The following is a 14,379-nucleotide window of genomic DNA, read 5'->3' on the forward strand; positions in this document are numbered from 1 at the left end:
AAAAATGCAATTCTAATATCTGTTAATGAATATCGTAAATATACTTTTCCCTAGACTCGAACTAGTATTTCTCAGCACTGACCCCAGCCACCCACGTGAAAATCAGATAATTCCAAGAAAGGGACCTTTAGAGATATTAATCCGAAAAAGTTAACTGAATAAAGAACACCTCATCATTTAGCCAGGCCAAACTCAACCATTTTTCTCTTTAGGAAGTAAAAACTGGGAGTATCCTATATCAACTTGGATCACATAACTCTATTATAGGGTCTCTGAAATATTACTGAGGATCTACAATGTGTTAAAACTTAAAAGAACACAAACAATACGGGCTTGGCCTTTAGCATCCAATAAACTTTTTTTCCAGTTAAAAAAAGACACAGAATCTATAATACTTGTCTTTTTTTTTTTTTTTTTTGGCCACACTGTGAGCCTCGTGGGATCTTAGTTCCCCAACTAGGAACTGAACCCCAGCCCTCGGCAGTGAGACCACAGAGTCCTAACCACTGGACTGCCAGGAAATTCCATATAACACTGGTCATTTGAAGAGGAATAGGAAACATCATAAAAAAGCAAGTCATAATTCTCAAAATAATAATTTCCCAAATGGTGGCTATTCTACAAATGTCACCCTTATGGGAAATTATTAGGGTATCAGCACATTTCTGGAAAACTGGTCCTGGCTTATGCATAAAAATTACCAAATAAATGGCTGGCACAGATTACAACAGTCTAAACTTTCTCTACCAATTTTCTACGTCTCAGTCAAAATATTTAAAAAGAAAGGAAAGAATAAGCCCCTAGGCTCAAATAGAATTAGAGAAATTCAGAAGCTGACTCCAATAAAGGGATATGGGATACCTGTATTTGTTGACAGCATGGCCTTTAATTTTAAGCTATTATCATCTCATATCCAGGAACAAGAGACCAAGGACCAGTAACACTCCCACCTTGGGCAGGAATAACAACAATCAAAATTATTATTACAGGGACTTCCCTGGTGGCACAGTGATTAAGAATCCATCTGCTAATGCAGGGGACACAGGTTTGAGCCCTGGTCCAGGAAGATCCCACATGCCGCAGAGCAACTAAGCCGGTGCGCCACAACTACTGAGCCTGTGCACTAGAGCCCGCGAGCCACAACTACTGAGCCCAAGTGCCACAACAACTGAAGCCCGTGCACCTAGAGCCTGTGCTCCACAACAAGAGAAGCCTCTGCAATAAGAAGCCCGTGTACTGCAATGAAGAGAACCCCCCACTAGCCGCAACTAGAGAAAGCCCACGCAAAGCAACAAAAACCCAATGCAGCGAAAATAAATTAATTTTTTTAAGTTAAAAAAAATTATTATTACAGCTAACATTTATTATGTAGTTACAATATTTTCAGCACTGTGCTAAGTGCTTTATATAATTCTAACAAATATGTAACATTTATTGTTTTATATATATTAACTCTTTGAGTCCTCATAACACTATCAAATAGATTCTAGTATCATACCCATTTTAGTGATAAGAAAACAGAGAAGTTAAGTAATTTGCCCTGGGTCAGATTCTCTGATGCCAGAGCCTGAGTTTCTTTAATCCTCATAAATGTATCTCCATTTAATCCTCATAAAAACCCTAACTAGGTAAGTATTATCTGTATACTATTATAATTACTAAGGTTTAGACAATAACTCAACTAAGTACACAGCTAGAAAGTGATAGATCTGGGACTCAAACCAATACCATACTAAATTAAATTGTGACTGACAGTACTGCTCTACAATGATTTGCATCCATGTTGGTGGAAACTCTTCAGGGACCCAAAGTTACATCCTCTATCATTTTTTACTATAGACTTTAGCAAGGATATATACCTATGTGGTCTGTGATCAACTATTCAGTAAGATCAACAATATGAACTAAAGAAAGAAAGTCATGAAAATGACTTCTATTCAAGTTATTCATTTCCAAGGTAAATTACACCTAACTGTAAACAGGTTTTCATGTATCTTCTAATCATTTTTTTGTCAACATATTTATACACTGTTTCATACAACGGGAACATCTCCACTTTAAAGGTTTCCAAGTTCCAGTTATAAATTTCACTAACCGATTTATTACTTTTCTTAAATTTTAATCTGGCATAGTTTCAGGTTAATTTTATTAAAAGTGAGTATCAATTTTATTCAAATCCATAAGGTATTTGCATTATTAAGCAAACTTTAATTATCAACAAGAATATCTACAATATTTCTTAAATCTAATAAGTCTAAAAACTGAAAATGTTTATACCAAGTATAAACTTGGTATAAAAAAGTCAGCACCTTAAGTTTGTCATCTTTAAATTTCTGTGTCCTGTAATTTTTTAAAATCATACACCCCTGCTTATAATAACTTGGAACAAATCATATACATAGGATACTGCTTAAGGGCAAATAGGAAAATCATGTACAAGCAAAACTATCATCAATTATATAATGCTTTAGTAAGCATCTACTCTTTAAAAAAAATGCTGTAATCAGATAAATAACCTTACTAGATGAATCCAAACAAGACATGTCCTTATAATTCAAATGTTTAAATTATTCCAAATATAAGAAATCTTACCTCTTTGATATTCAAGGGTCTTCCGCTAAGATCATATTTGTTCATAGTTTCTAGTGCTTTCTTGACAAATTCTTCATCTTTGAATTCAACCACACTTAATGGGGAAAAAATTTATAGGAAATGTTTATGTACTAAGATTTTTTTCCAATCATAAGTTTAAATTTGACTTAAGATACATAAAAAAAGAAAATTCTTACCCACAACCCTATATCCAGGTAGATTTGTCAATATATGCAAAAGAAAAAAAGTTCTGGATCAGTAGACGAAGTTAATGGCAGATTCTAACATTTAAATCATTAAAAATCAATAATACAATCATTCTTTGTCTTTTAGACCTCCAGAATGTAACAGGCACGTGACCACAAATTTTCTGTAAATTTTCAGATCTATCTATTTAAGATTGTAGAATCTAGCATCTAACAAGTTTGGAGCACATTTTTACTTTTAGATGATTCTTCTTTAAAACTAAAGTAATGTCATCCCACAAATTCAATCAAAAGTAACTCAAGGAAGTAACTGAAGGCTCTCAAATACCTATCTTTACATTGTTATGAATATTTTTGAAAGATATATGGTACACAAATAATTTTTAATGTAAAATTTTCAATTTTATTAAAATCAAAATAGGAAATATTAATCTAATGTTAAAGTTCTCAAAACTGGCTGCACACAATTTAATAGCATCCAGTTGTAAGTATATTAAAAAAAGAACTATACTAAAGAAACAAATTAGTAGAATCATTTTTTATATAATTCCTTGTCAATATTACTGTTCAAAGTGCCATTTGAATGTGATGACAAAGTTTTTATTTCTCATGCACCCAACTGGTTTTTGCTAGTATAATTAAACATTGTTAAAAAGCTTTCCATTATATTCCTCAATATATTGCTTTCTTGCTAAAATTCAAAATCTACTATCAACCAATTCCTTCTATGTCAATTTAATCATCAATGTTATTCATACCAATTGGTCAGAGCACTGCCTTTTATGTAGTCCTGCAGGCTACCAAATTAGGCTCTTCAGTGCAAGTTTCAAATGTACATTCTGAATTAACACCTTTAAGCTATAGGCCTCTCATAGAACTCTTAGGAAATATTATCAATTCAGTGATTTTTAAAATATCCTTAAAGACATCAAAACACAACAAAAAAATATCCTATATTAAAATCTATTGGCTAAGAAGCATTACCTTAGAGCATTAGAAAAGTGAACGCCCTTTATGAGCATTTACAAAACCCATCCCTTCAAGGCAGCTAGTTTGGTTTGTATAAGTGTCAGACTTGCTAGTATAAAGCCTCAAATCTTTCATAATAAAGTAAAGCAAAATGAAACTTAAGTTTCCAAAAACTGGTACAAGTATTATACAAAAAGTAAACTGCTGAGGAACTTTTAAACCTCAAGCAGATGATTGCCCACAGCACTTACCCTTGATTTTCCTTCCGCATCCTTAAAGAGCTCCACGTATGTAACCTCACCAACTACATAAGACATACAAAAGGAAGATACCAAGAAACAATACATTTAAACACCAATATCTTGCTTTACTGCACACCTGTGCACAACTCTACAGAAAAGCACCTATTATTCACCAACAATCAAAACCAGACCAACATACCTCCTGTCAATGGCTATGTAAATTTAACTAATTTTCAGAAATGTACATCATCCACATTCTCTAAAAAAGCTAACAACCATATTAACCTAATTCATGCTACAGATCATATTTTGGCCAGCATGATATAGTTGGTGAACAAATGCACATATACATACAAATGGTCCCTTAGCCTATCATATTAAAAACATCAACATTAGCACTTTTCAAATAACTTTGGTCGCCTACACACAACAGCTGTTTTAAGGTGACTTTCTACCTGAATGTCTTCAATCTTGTTTGCCGTCAGTAAACTAAATTTACAAGTCATGCTTCACAGCAAGCCACACACTTTCTAAATAAAGTCAATGAATAAAACCAATCAAATAGTTGTCACCTTACAACAGATACACCAATGCAAAATTTTTTTTATTTATTAGAAGAGATCAGCCTCAAAACCAAGTAAGTAGTTTGCAGGACTGTTGAAACTCAATTTTTCAAGAGATAACAAAACTAACTTTTACAAGATCAAGTATTAAAAATATTTTTCCCCAAAATCAACCATGTATATAAAATGAAGGTTTTCAGGTTATTCTGAAAACAAAACTGCAACAGCAGTAACACAATTTTAATATAGAACTGCAGAGACAGCATCATGGCATTCATGACAATGCAAACAAAATGAATTCCACAGCCAGATTCCAGACTCCACCAGGATAATAACAAAACAGCTTTTGGAAAAAAAAATAATCAGACCTTATTATTCATACGTTAACACGCTAAATATATTGCTTACCTAATGCAATAGGCCTTTAAAAAGCTATAAAAACTTCAACTAGACAAAGCAATCACTTTAACAAAATTCTTGGTGGCATGCATATGCTGGTTCGCTACTACCCCACTAAAATGGCAAAAAAAAAAAAAAAAAAAAAAAAACTTCATTTATCCGTACTACCTTGTAATGAAATTGTGTCAAGTGAAAGAAGAGGAAAAGATTAATTTATGTGTCAAAAAAATCATTTTTTTGAGTCTGTGTGGCTAAAAGGAATAAAAAAAAGTTTGCTTAGCTCCCTCTCATTCTATAGGAAAATTATCCAACAATGGGTTTCTCAAAAATAGTTACCTTTTTCTCTCATTAGATCTTTAATGGCTTGCCATTTCATGTCATATGGGATGTTGCTAATAAAAACTCTGTTACGATTTGGACCCTTCTTTTCTCCAGTGCCTGAGTTCTTATCTTTTGAATAAGGATGAAATCTGTTGGCTTTCTTATTTCCTGTAGATTTTTCTTTTAATTCAGATTTCTCTTCTTTGACCGATTCATCATTCTCCCTGTGAATTAAAAATAAAACAAAAAACAGAACAACAAAAAGAAAACCTCAGCGGGGCTTCCATAATGTAAGTCTACGTTAAATAAATATTTCATATTTATCATTTCACTTCACAAAATTCTCCCCTAAGTTAGACCTCAGCAAAGCAGCTGGAGACTCAGCCTACTGGCTTTGAAATTACTCAATGTCTTTTCAAAGCAATGATTTGGGCATATTACCAAAGTTCTCATTTAACAACCCTCCTTTTATTCTGTATTAAATAGCTGCAGCATTCAAACAAACCTAGTTTTTCCCATCATACTACTTAATAAACGTTGTTAGAACCTGACAAGAGGGTAAAATGGGTGATTTTATTCCTGGAGTATACTAAAACTTCCACCTTTAATGGAGAATTAACTTTCTGGGCCTCATTCAGAACTCTACAAAAATTAATTTACAAAATGAGACCCAGAAAAAGTTTCTCTCTTAAAGGTTAATGGTTTCCTCCCAAAACTTTCCTCTTCCACTGCGTTAAGAACATAATTAAACATAATTTTATCTATATACTCCCATACAACTCTCATAATTTATGTCTCTTCCCAAATTGGTCAACATAGAAAAATGATAAGGTATCCTATTTTCATGCCCAATATTTTCTGTGTTTTAACATATAAACTAGGATAGCATACTTCATAGAATCATGCCATTTTTATTAGTAGTATCACCTAAAATGGTGGGATGGGATGGAGAAGGGAAGCAGTACTTAAATGCAACATGAACCAGAATTTTATAAATCTACTTTTTTTTTTTTTTTTTTTTTGCGGTACGCGGGCCTCTCACTGTTGCGGCCTCTCGCGTTGCGGAGCACAGGCTCCGGACGCGAAGGCCCAGCGGCCATGGCTCACGGGCCCAGCCGCTCCGCGGCATGTGGGATCTTCCCGGACCGGGGCACGAACCCGTGTCCCCTGAATCGGCAGGAGGACTCTCAACCACTGCGCCACCAGGCAAGCCCTACAAATCTACTTTTTAATGAGGTCCTAACTGGAAAAATATTTAATTTATAAGATTGCAATCACATTACAACTATATGATGCTATCCACCAAGCACCTATAACATGTTAAGTATACACTTAAAGCAAACCCTAAAGATAAAAATCTGGAGATACATTTTAAAAATGCAATTTACTTCTCAAAAGTAATTTTTTTTTTTTACAGAAGAAACAATATATTTCTTTTAAGTCACTAATTACCCTAGTGAATTTAAAACTATTTAATTAAAACTTCGATTTTAAAGCAATTTTTCACAAACATATACTAAGAAAAATCTCTGGGAATGACATCCAGGAATCTAAATCTTTTAAAGCTTTCTGGATTATTCTGACAACCAATCAGGTTTCATAATCCAGGCTCTATATTATCTTCTAAGCCAAGCGACTGTGGGAATCTATACATTGCAGTGCTCCACACACACCTCTTACTGTAGTCATTTGTTCCACAATATAGTGAAGTTTTCAGACAGTTTTTCTGAGCAGGTAACAACGCAGCCATAAATATAGTATGTAAAACTCTACAAGAACAAAAACTATCTGCATTGGTGTCAGCAGCATCTAGCGTGGTAACATGTGTTTGATAAATATTAATTTTTGAATGAATAGTAAATTAAGAACCCATAGATGATGCTACTGTCTGCCAGAAAAACTGCTAAAATCAAGGAAGACACATTAGGGCCAAACATGCTTTGCTACCTCTTTAGACCTTGACAGGGACACCTTCACTATCAAACATCTTCCCTCATCAGAAACAGCATGCCTGGAAGCGGTCTTCTCAACTGTCCAACTCTAGCAAGTACCTACCTGTCTGAACAGAGTGGCACTCCTATAAATGGCAGCAAGCAGTCAAAAAGCCACAGAGCACTTTTCTCTGGTTTCTGAGTACAGTGGATACAAGAACAAACCCTTCTTTTTAATCCCCCAAAGAACCTATTTACATAACAGGCTGAATTCAATGAAGGTTTTTTAAAATAAACTAAGTCTCTGTTCAGGTGAGCAGACATCTATACAGTCCCTATCCAAATACACCTTCCCCTGCCTATTTTATTCCTAGATGAAACCAACTGTGAAAACTGAACAAAGTTCTGAATCACTCGCTACGTTCTTTTATTCTTACATGGATGTTGTAAGCTTACAACAATCTAACAATTCCATTAAGCAGTAAAGTTATTATATAGGATATGTTCTTTATTACTCAAGGGATGACCAGAGGGAGAGATTTCTTCAAGCTTTCCCCAATTAGTGGCATCTTAAAGATACTGTTAAACTGCTCATCTACAATGCATAAATTAAGATTACTATGGAAGGTAGATCAGTTTAGTTGCTAGAGGTGTAGTCTGATTATTAAGAAAGTGAACTGTAATTACTCAATTTCTGAACTCATTTCTAAGTCATAAATACACTATGGGAAAGACAGTAAAGATATATGTGAAAACTCGTAGGAAAATGATACTACATAATATCAAAATATTGGCACTACATCCAGAATTCCATGTAATAATTCCAGAACTATTCATCTAAGCAATCTCCCTTGTAATGTACTTGAAATAAAAACCGTGATGATTCTAAGTCAAAAAAACATTATCTACTCTTAAGACTAAATTCTGTCTACCCGAATTAACATCAATTTCTGAAAAACCAGTATCCAACATCAAATGAGGACACACAGTTTCAATATGTGACTTAAAAAGCATAATGCTATGAGATCCAAAATCAAGCCCGGTTCCATTCTTTACTCCTAATATAATAAAAAATACTACTCTACTTCAAACACTACACCTTGCACCAATACTTAATATTTTATACAACCACTGTAATGTAACTCTGAATCTCCATATGCTCCAAGGTGTTACTTAGTCACACATGAATAATAAAGAGTTATAACAATACTGCTATTTTTCTTTCTATTCACTTAAGGAGAGCTAGTATACCATTTTGGCATAAAGAAAAAGACGAGACCTAGGGAGACATCTTTAATTTCTTGTCAAAAGATGTGAACATGCCAAATAAATCCTCTGTACATGAGTTTCATGATCATATAAGTTCACTTCTCCATTTCTTAAATGTTTATTGCACCTTTTTAAATATAAGGACTTGGGAAATACAAACAGGAGTAAGACATAGCTGTCTCTAACATAGCTGCCTCCATCCTTAATTACTATGAATTAACCTCAGTAAAAATCATTTCAGTCTTGATGACAAACAGCATTCTGTCCACTTCTAAGCAACATATATTTTAAGGCAATATTTGGTAATTTTTAATCACCTCTATGAATTCTTATCATTAAAAATATATGGTGAATCAACTCAAGGTTTATGTGTTGGGTTGTAAACTACTCCAGTTGGTGCCCAGAGTCGAAACAAAAAAAGGCTGTTAGACTGATGCAGGTAAATGTCCCTAGTTATTCAGTGTGAGTGACCCATGATAGACCATTATATGTTCTTAAGGAATAAGCAGTACAAGAAACCTCTGACAGTAAATTGGCTTCTTTACTCAACTGGGAAAAGAGGGAGAGAGATGAATTATAAGCAATATGAAAAGAATCTGCATTTGTATTTACTGGTAACATTGCTTCACCTTATGTTTTCCTCTTCCTCAATCAGAAGTGAAAGGGATTCTTTTCCCACCTCTGTCCTCTTCTGTCTAGCTAAACCCCAGTGAGACTTTAAAAGGGATTAGAGTCTTTTAGATCTAATGGAGGTTTAGATACCAGCTTTATCTGTACCAAGACTATTAAACTAATCATACCCAAGTATAGCACGGCTTCTCTCCATAATTCAAGGCTGTACTTTTGGTTCAGGAGGTGGCAGGCCCATATTTAGGTATAAACAAAATGCTTTTATCATTCTACTAGTTTTCATTTGTATTTATGATGCCAAATCCCTGAAAGCCCACATTTTGGCAGGCAGGGTAGAAAGTGCTTCATTCACTTTCTGGGACTTCAGTTACTAAGTGCACCAGGTTCCACCTCTATTTTGCCTTAAAGATACTGCCTATCCTATTCAAATCCAGTTGAGAGCAAGAGTACATAACAGAGCTGGGAAACCTACCTTATCTATCTGCAGTCAACCCTTAAACAGACTGGTCCAGGTCTGTTCTTACACAGGTTCTTATACAAAAGAAAAGTAAGAACATTTACCTTTCCTATTTTTGTGTGACCCTTATGTTCACTTTCACTTTCTACTAAATTTAGTGTTTTCACTAAATTATTAACATACTTTCAACTTCAGGTTTAAAGAGCTGGGCATGTGCAAATCAAATGCCTGACTTCATATTCCCCCTATATAACAAGAACAAAGGGGAGCACAGCATTATTATGGATTCGAATCGACTACATTCTTTATCGGTACTGATGACAGCTGCAATCTTAAAAGTAGTGGGGTTTTTTCAACTAAAAAAGATCTTATTTTACCATTTTACCAAAATTAATATCCTACCATCCCGCACTGAGTTTTTTTTTTTAAATAGCCTGCGTGGCTGACAAACAGGGGGAGGGAGTTGAGGGGGGGCGGAGCAAGGCACCACGCACAGTTCCCTTTTTAAAGTACCTCTTACCAATTCAAGGGTAACAATGGATTCAGTCTCACAGCATATTACTAAACTTCCTCTTGCTATATATCAGTTAAGAAATTAATACATACTTTAGAAAACAACAGTGAACTTATAAAGCTCAGAATGAGGACGGGGAGATGGGGGGATATTCCTTTTACAAACGTCTTCGGTGGTTAAGAGAAAATGTCCGATGATGTCATCCCTAGTTACTCCCTAGTGATGAACACTAACTACTGGCCTTTAAAAGGGGGACCATTTTTCTGCAAACTGTGGCGGCCGCCGACCTCTGCTGAAAGGTTTTCCAGCCTAAGTCAGGGAAGAAGGGGTGACTCACGGTCTTGGGCCAGAAGCAGGGAAGGAGCGCCAGACCCCAGGCCCACACCCGGGATCCCCCGCTTCGGGGCGGACGGGGAGGGCCGGCTGCACCTGCACCTCCCGCCGCCCACGGCCCAAGGCTCAGCCCTGCGTGGGGCCCCCCGGTCGACTTCCCGCCCCCCCCACCTCGTCCCAGTCCCCGGAGGAAAAGACAATACATTTTAACGCCATTGGAGCTGCTGCTGTGCTGCGGCGGTTGCTTCTCCTGCTCGGGCGGGTGAGGTTCTCGCCGGGGCTCGCCCGGCGGCTCCGCGGGCTGCCGATGCGGGCTGTCGTTGCCAGCTGCCCTAAGCACCTCGGGCTTGTCGGCGTCGGCCATCCCGCCGCCACGGCCTCCGCCTGCGCCTCCTGCGTTGAGGGGCTCCGAGCGCCACAATGGCGGCGGCTGGGAAAGCGGTAACGGATCCCGATTTGAAAAGGCCCCGAGCGCTCAGTTGCCCGGATCTCGCGAGAACCGGTCGGGGCTTGGAGACTGGGAGATGGTGTGAGCTGATGGGGGGGAGGGGAGGGGAGGGGAGGGGGAGGGGAGGGGAGGGGAGGGGAGGGGAGGGGAGGGGAGGGGAGGGGAGGGGAGGGGAGGGGAGGGGAGGGGAGGGGAGGGGAGGGGAGGGGAGGGTATGGGGTGGCGGGCCATGACCGACGCGGCCGCAATCGGCCCTGCTTCAGCCCGGGGAGGGCTTGATTTGTCCAGAAGCCCCTAGTGGGGCCGTGTTCTCACCACCATCCCCATCTGTCGTTTGGCACCCAATGGGGTCTTCGCTTAAAAAAGTCGGCTCTGGGTGTTTGAAATCCCTAGAGTTCTCAAACCCAGACTATTCTAACCATTCCGTGTAGGGGCAGTTTAAATTAGAGTAGCACACACAGCTTTGCATCTTTAAAAACGTCTTCAAATCTTCGGACTTCCCTTAGAAATCCTTTGAATCATGCAAATAAATCACTTGCCACTTCAATGCCTATGCACCCTGTGGACATTCAATAAATAGTTATTGATGACAGGTTGCAATTCACCAAATGAATGGCTTTGAATTTCTTTGAGTTCAGGTTGTTCTTGAGAATGACGCCATGAGCTTACAAAAAGACTAAAGTTTTTAATTCTCCAAGTAGCAATCAATGAGGAGAAACTATACTTTTCATAAGAAATCTTCTACTAGATTGGCCAATAATGGACATTTTGGTTTTGGGTTGTGTTTATTATATACTGATGGAAATTATATTTGAAGCAGTTATAGGTTCTCAAACAAATTTAATTACCGTATGGAATTTTAAAATATAGTCATAGAGTTTTTCCTCTAAGTATGAAAAAGAAACCCATTAAACTTAATTCCTAACTTGGGAGTACTATAATAATATTTCATGTTGAAATAAACGTTTGCAGCTGAAAAGTTCAAAGACTTTACCAAATCTTTCTTTTCATAAAGAGACAAACATGTATGATTTACATGCTTTGCAGAATATCATGCACACATTAGCAGTAAAGCTGTATTAGAAACTAACACTCAGGTAATACATAATTTCTTCACTTTCCCCCATTCTTTGACATTTCAATGTGTAGGTTTTTTCCCTGGACTAAAAAATGCCATAAAACATCCAACACTATGCCAGAAGAGTTGAGCTACTTCATCAAACACACACACGTAAGAATCAGGACAATTTTAATCATGATGAGTACAACTGGTAAAATACTGCTGTTTAGGGTGCTACTGACATTGTTTCATACATACAACACAGGCTATTATAGTTGCTGAATGAATTGTTTCTCCTCAGTCAATCCCCTAAGATTTAGCTTTCCGAGTACAGAAAGGGCATTGGATTTTGACACAAAAAACCTGGGTTAGAACCCCAGCTCTGACATTTTTTGCCTGTAACTCCTTGGGCAAATCACTTAACTTCTCAATCTTTCCATAATAAATAAGGATAATAATACCTACTTAGCAAGATTAAGATGAGGATTAAAAGAAAACACTTTATGTAGGGCAGAGTGCTATATGAATATAAAGTAGTATTACAATTCCCTTTCTCCAGGCTGAGCAGGGTTTTAGTCAAAGAGAAGTCAGGTGATATTCATAGAACTGAATTGTAGGTACTTTGAAAACATTCATCACTCGTTATTCTTTGGCTATTGTTGAATTGAGATAAAAACTTAACCCTGCAGTCTCTAATATAGTATATTCTTGCAAAATCCTTCAGTAGATTCAATTTAATATTTTTAGGAGGTCTTTATGCTTAAAATAGAGTAGTAGGCACATGAGGAATACAAAAATGAGTACAGCCTATTCTGTTGGGAGAGAACATTTATAAAAAGCACTGTTTGAGTGCTGTAATAGAGATAAATGTGAAGTGTAATTAAAAATTTATTTAGAAAAAGAGGAAACTGGCTTGCATGCTGTAGTGTGGTAATTAAAATATTTCATTAAAATATTTATCTTGATTACTGAGCTTTCTGGCACCCCTTAAATGGTGTGCCTAAGACAAACACCTCCCTCACTGTACTTTAGCCCTACTCCTGATAAATGCATAAACAGCAGAGGTTAATTTCTATAGGCGGGCCGTGAGAACTTCATAGAAGAGCTGAATCTCAAAAGATGGAGAGAATTGGGGCAGCTTCTGAAGAGAAAATGATTAATACCTACTATTCCGTCTGAGGGCTCTGTAGATTGATCTCGCCTCCCTCGCTTGCTATTAATATTGTACTTTCCTTAAACCTGAAAAAAATAAAAAAAGAAAAAATTTACTAACATCCTATTGCTACATTCCATTTCTATATTTTCCTTCCTTCCTTATTTACTTTTTTTTAGTCCATATACACATACTGAAAAATCCTCGAGTTAATGCTTTAGCTTTTATCTTCTCACAATTCCTACTGCAAAATCTTTCCTTTGCAATTGCACAAAATGTATTACCGATACAACCTCACATAGTTTTATCTCACAAATTGAAATGTGTGTGTTTACAGTTGTTTGTAATAGAGTAGCAGAAGGAAGACGGAAAGGAGAGAGAGGGAGAACCATTATACATATCTGGAAACTTAACCCTCAAATTCCAAAATATTTTCAAATAATACTTTAATATGTGTATCATTTAGGAATTGTGTTCACCTGCTGGTAACAGAGCCTAGAAATAACAGTGTCTTAAACAAGATAGAACTTATTACCCTTTTAAGTAGAAACAGTGCAGAGGGAGGCATTCCAGAGCAGATACAGTAGCTCCACAATGACCATGAACTCAGGTTTCTACTATCTTAACCTTTCACCATCCTAGTGTGTGGCTAACATTTTTAAGGTCACCCTATGGCCCAAGATGGCTACAGGAGATCTAGGCATCTTGTCACATTGGAGACCAGAAGCAGTTCAGAAAGGAAGAATTCTATCCAGAAATCTCACCCAACACTTCGACTCACGGGTTAGAACTTGGTGACACGACACACCCAGCTGTAAGGGAGGTGGGCAAATAATTTTTCAGCTGGGCTCACTGCCTAGGGTTCTGCTACCAAAGAAGAGAACAGAGTAGCAACTAGCATCCTTTTAATTTACCTTAAAGAACTGAAGGCAAAGATCAATAATATGAAGTCAAAGAAAAAGTATGCTAAGATTTTTAAGTCAGTTTACTTGGCTTTACAAAATGAAAAGGCTGGATTTGAAGCCACTGTTTCCAAACTTTAGAGAATTGGAACTTAGAAAGGAATTTATAACTTTAAAAAATACAACAGGTTATACTGAAATCCATATATAATTTACCTTTTCACCATAGAATTCTATGGTGAAAAAGTGGATGTTGGTTATTGTCACTGGAAAGAACAGGTCTATTCTGACAATTAACTACTTATTGTCTCTCTCTTCCTTTCTCTCCCTTTCTCTCTCTCTCGTTCTATTACTCTGCTTAACTTAGGAGTCTATTTTTTAGCATTTACC

General features: G+C 36.8%; 1 protein-coding gene across 2 annotated transcripts in view; it reads right to left on the reverse strand.

The window, feature by feature from the left end:
* The window catches only part of MYEF2 (myelin expression factor 2), a 33,007-nt gene extending 22,114 nt beyond the window's left edge, over positions 1-10,893 (reverse strand). Inside the window, exons 1-5 of one of the 2 annotated variants that reach the window (XM_019929119.3) lie at positions 10,630-10,893; positions 5,308-5,516; positions 4,019-4,071; positions 2,790-2,797; positions 2,593-2,686 (exon numbers count right to left, since the gene is read on the reverse strand). In XM_019929119.3, coding sequence (XP_019784678.1) covers positions 2,593-2,686; positions 2,790-2,797; positions 4,019-4,071; positions 5,308-5,516; positions 10,630-10,790 — 525 coding nt within the window. In that variant the 5' untranslated portion in view covers positions 10,791-10,893. The remainder of the gene's footprint in view (positions 1-2,592; positions 2,687-2,789; positions 2,798-4,018; positions 4,072-5,307; positions 5,517-10,629) is intronic. The other variant, XM_004320317.4, reaches the window with a different exon arrangement.
* Between the last annotated feature and the right edge of the window lie 3,486 nt (positions 10,894-14,379).

Source organism: Tursiops truncatus, chromosome 2, assembly GCF_011762595.2.
Source record: "Tursiops truncatus isolate mTurTru1 chromosome 2, mTurTru1.mat.Y, whole genome shotgun sequence".
Classification (NCBI taxonomy): domain Eukaryota; kingdom Metazoa; phylum Chordata; class Mammalia; order Artiodactyla; family Delphinidae; genus Tursiops; species Tursiops truncatus.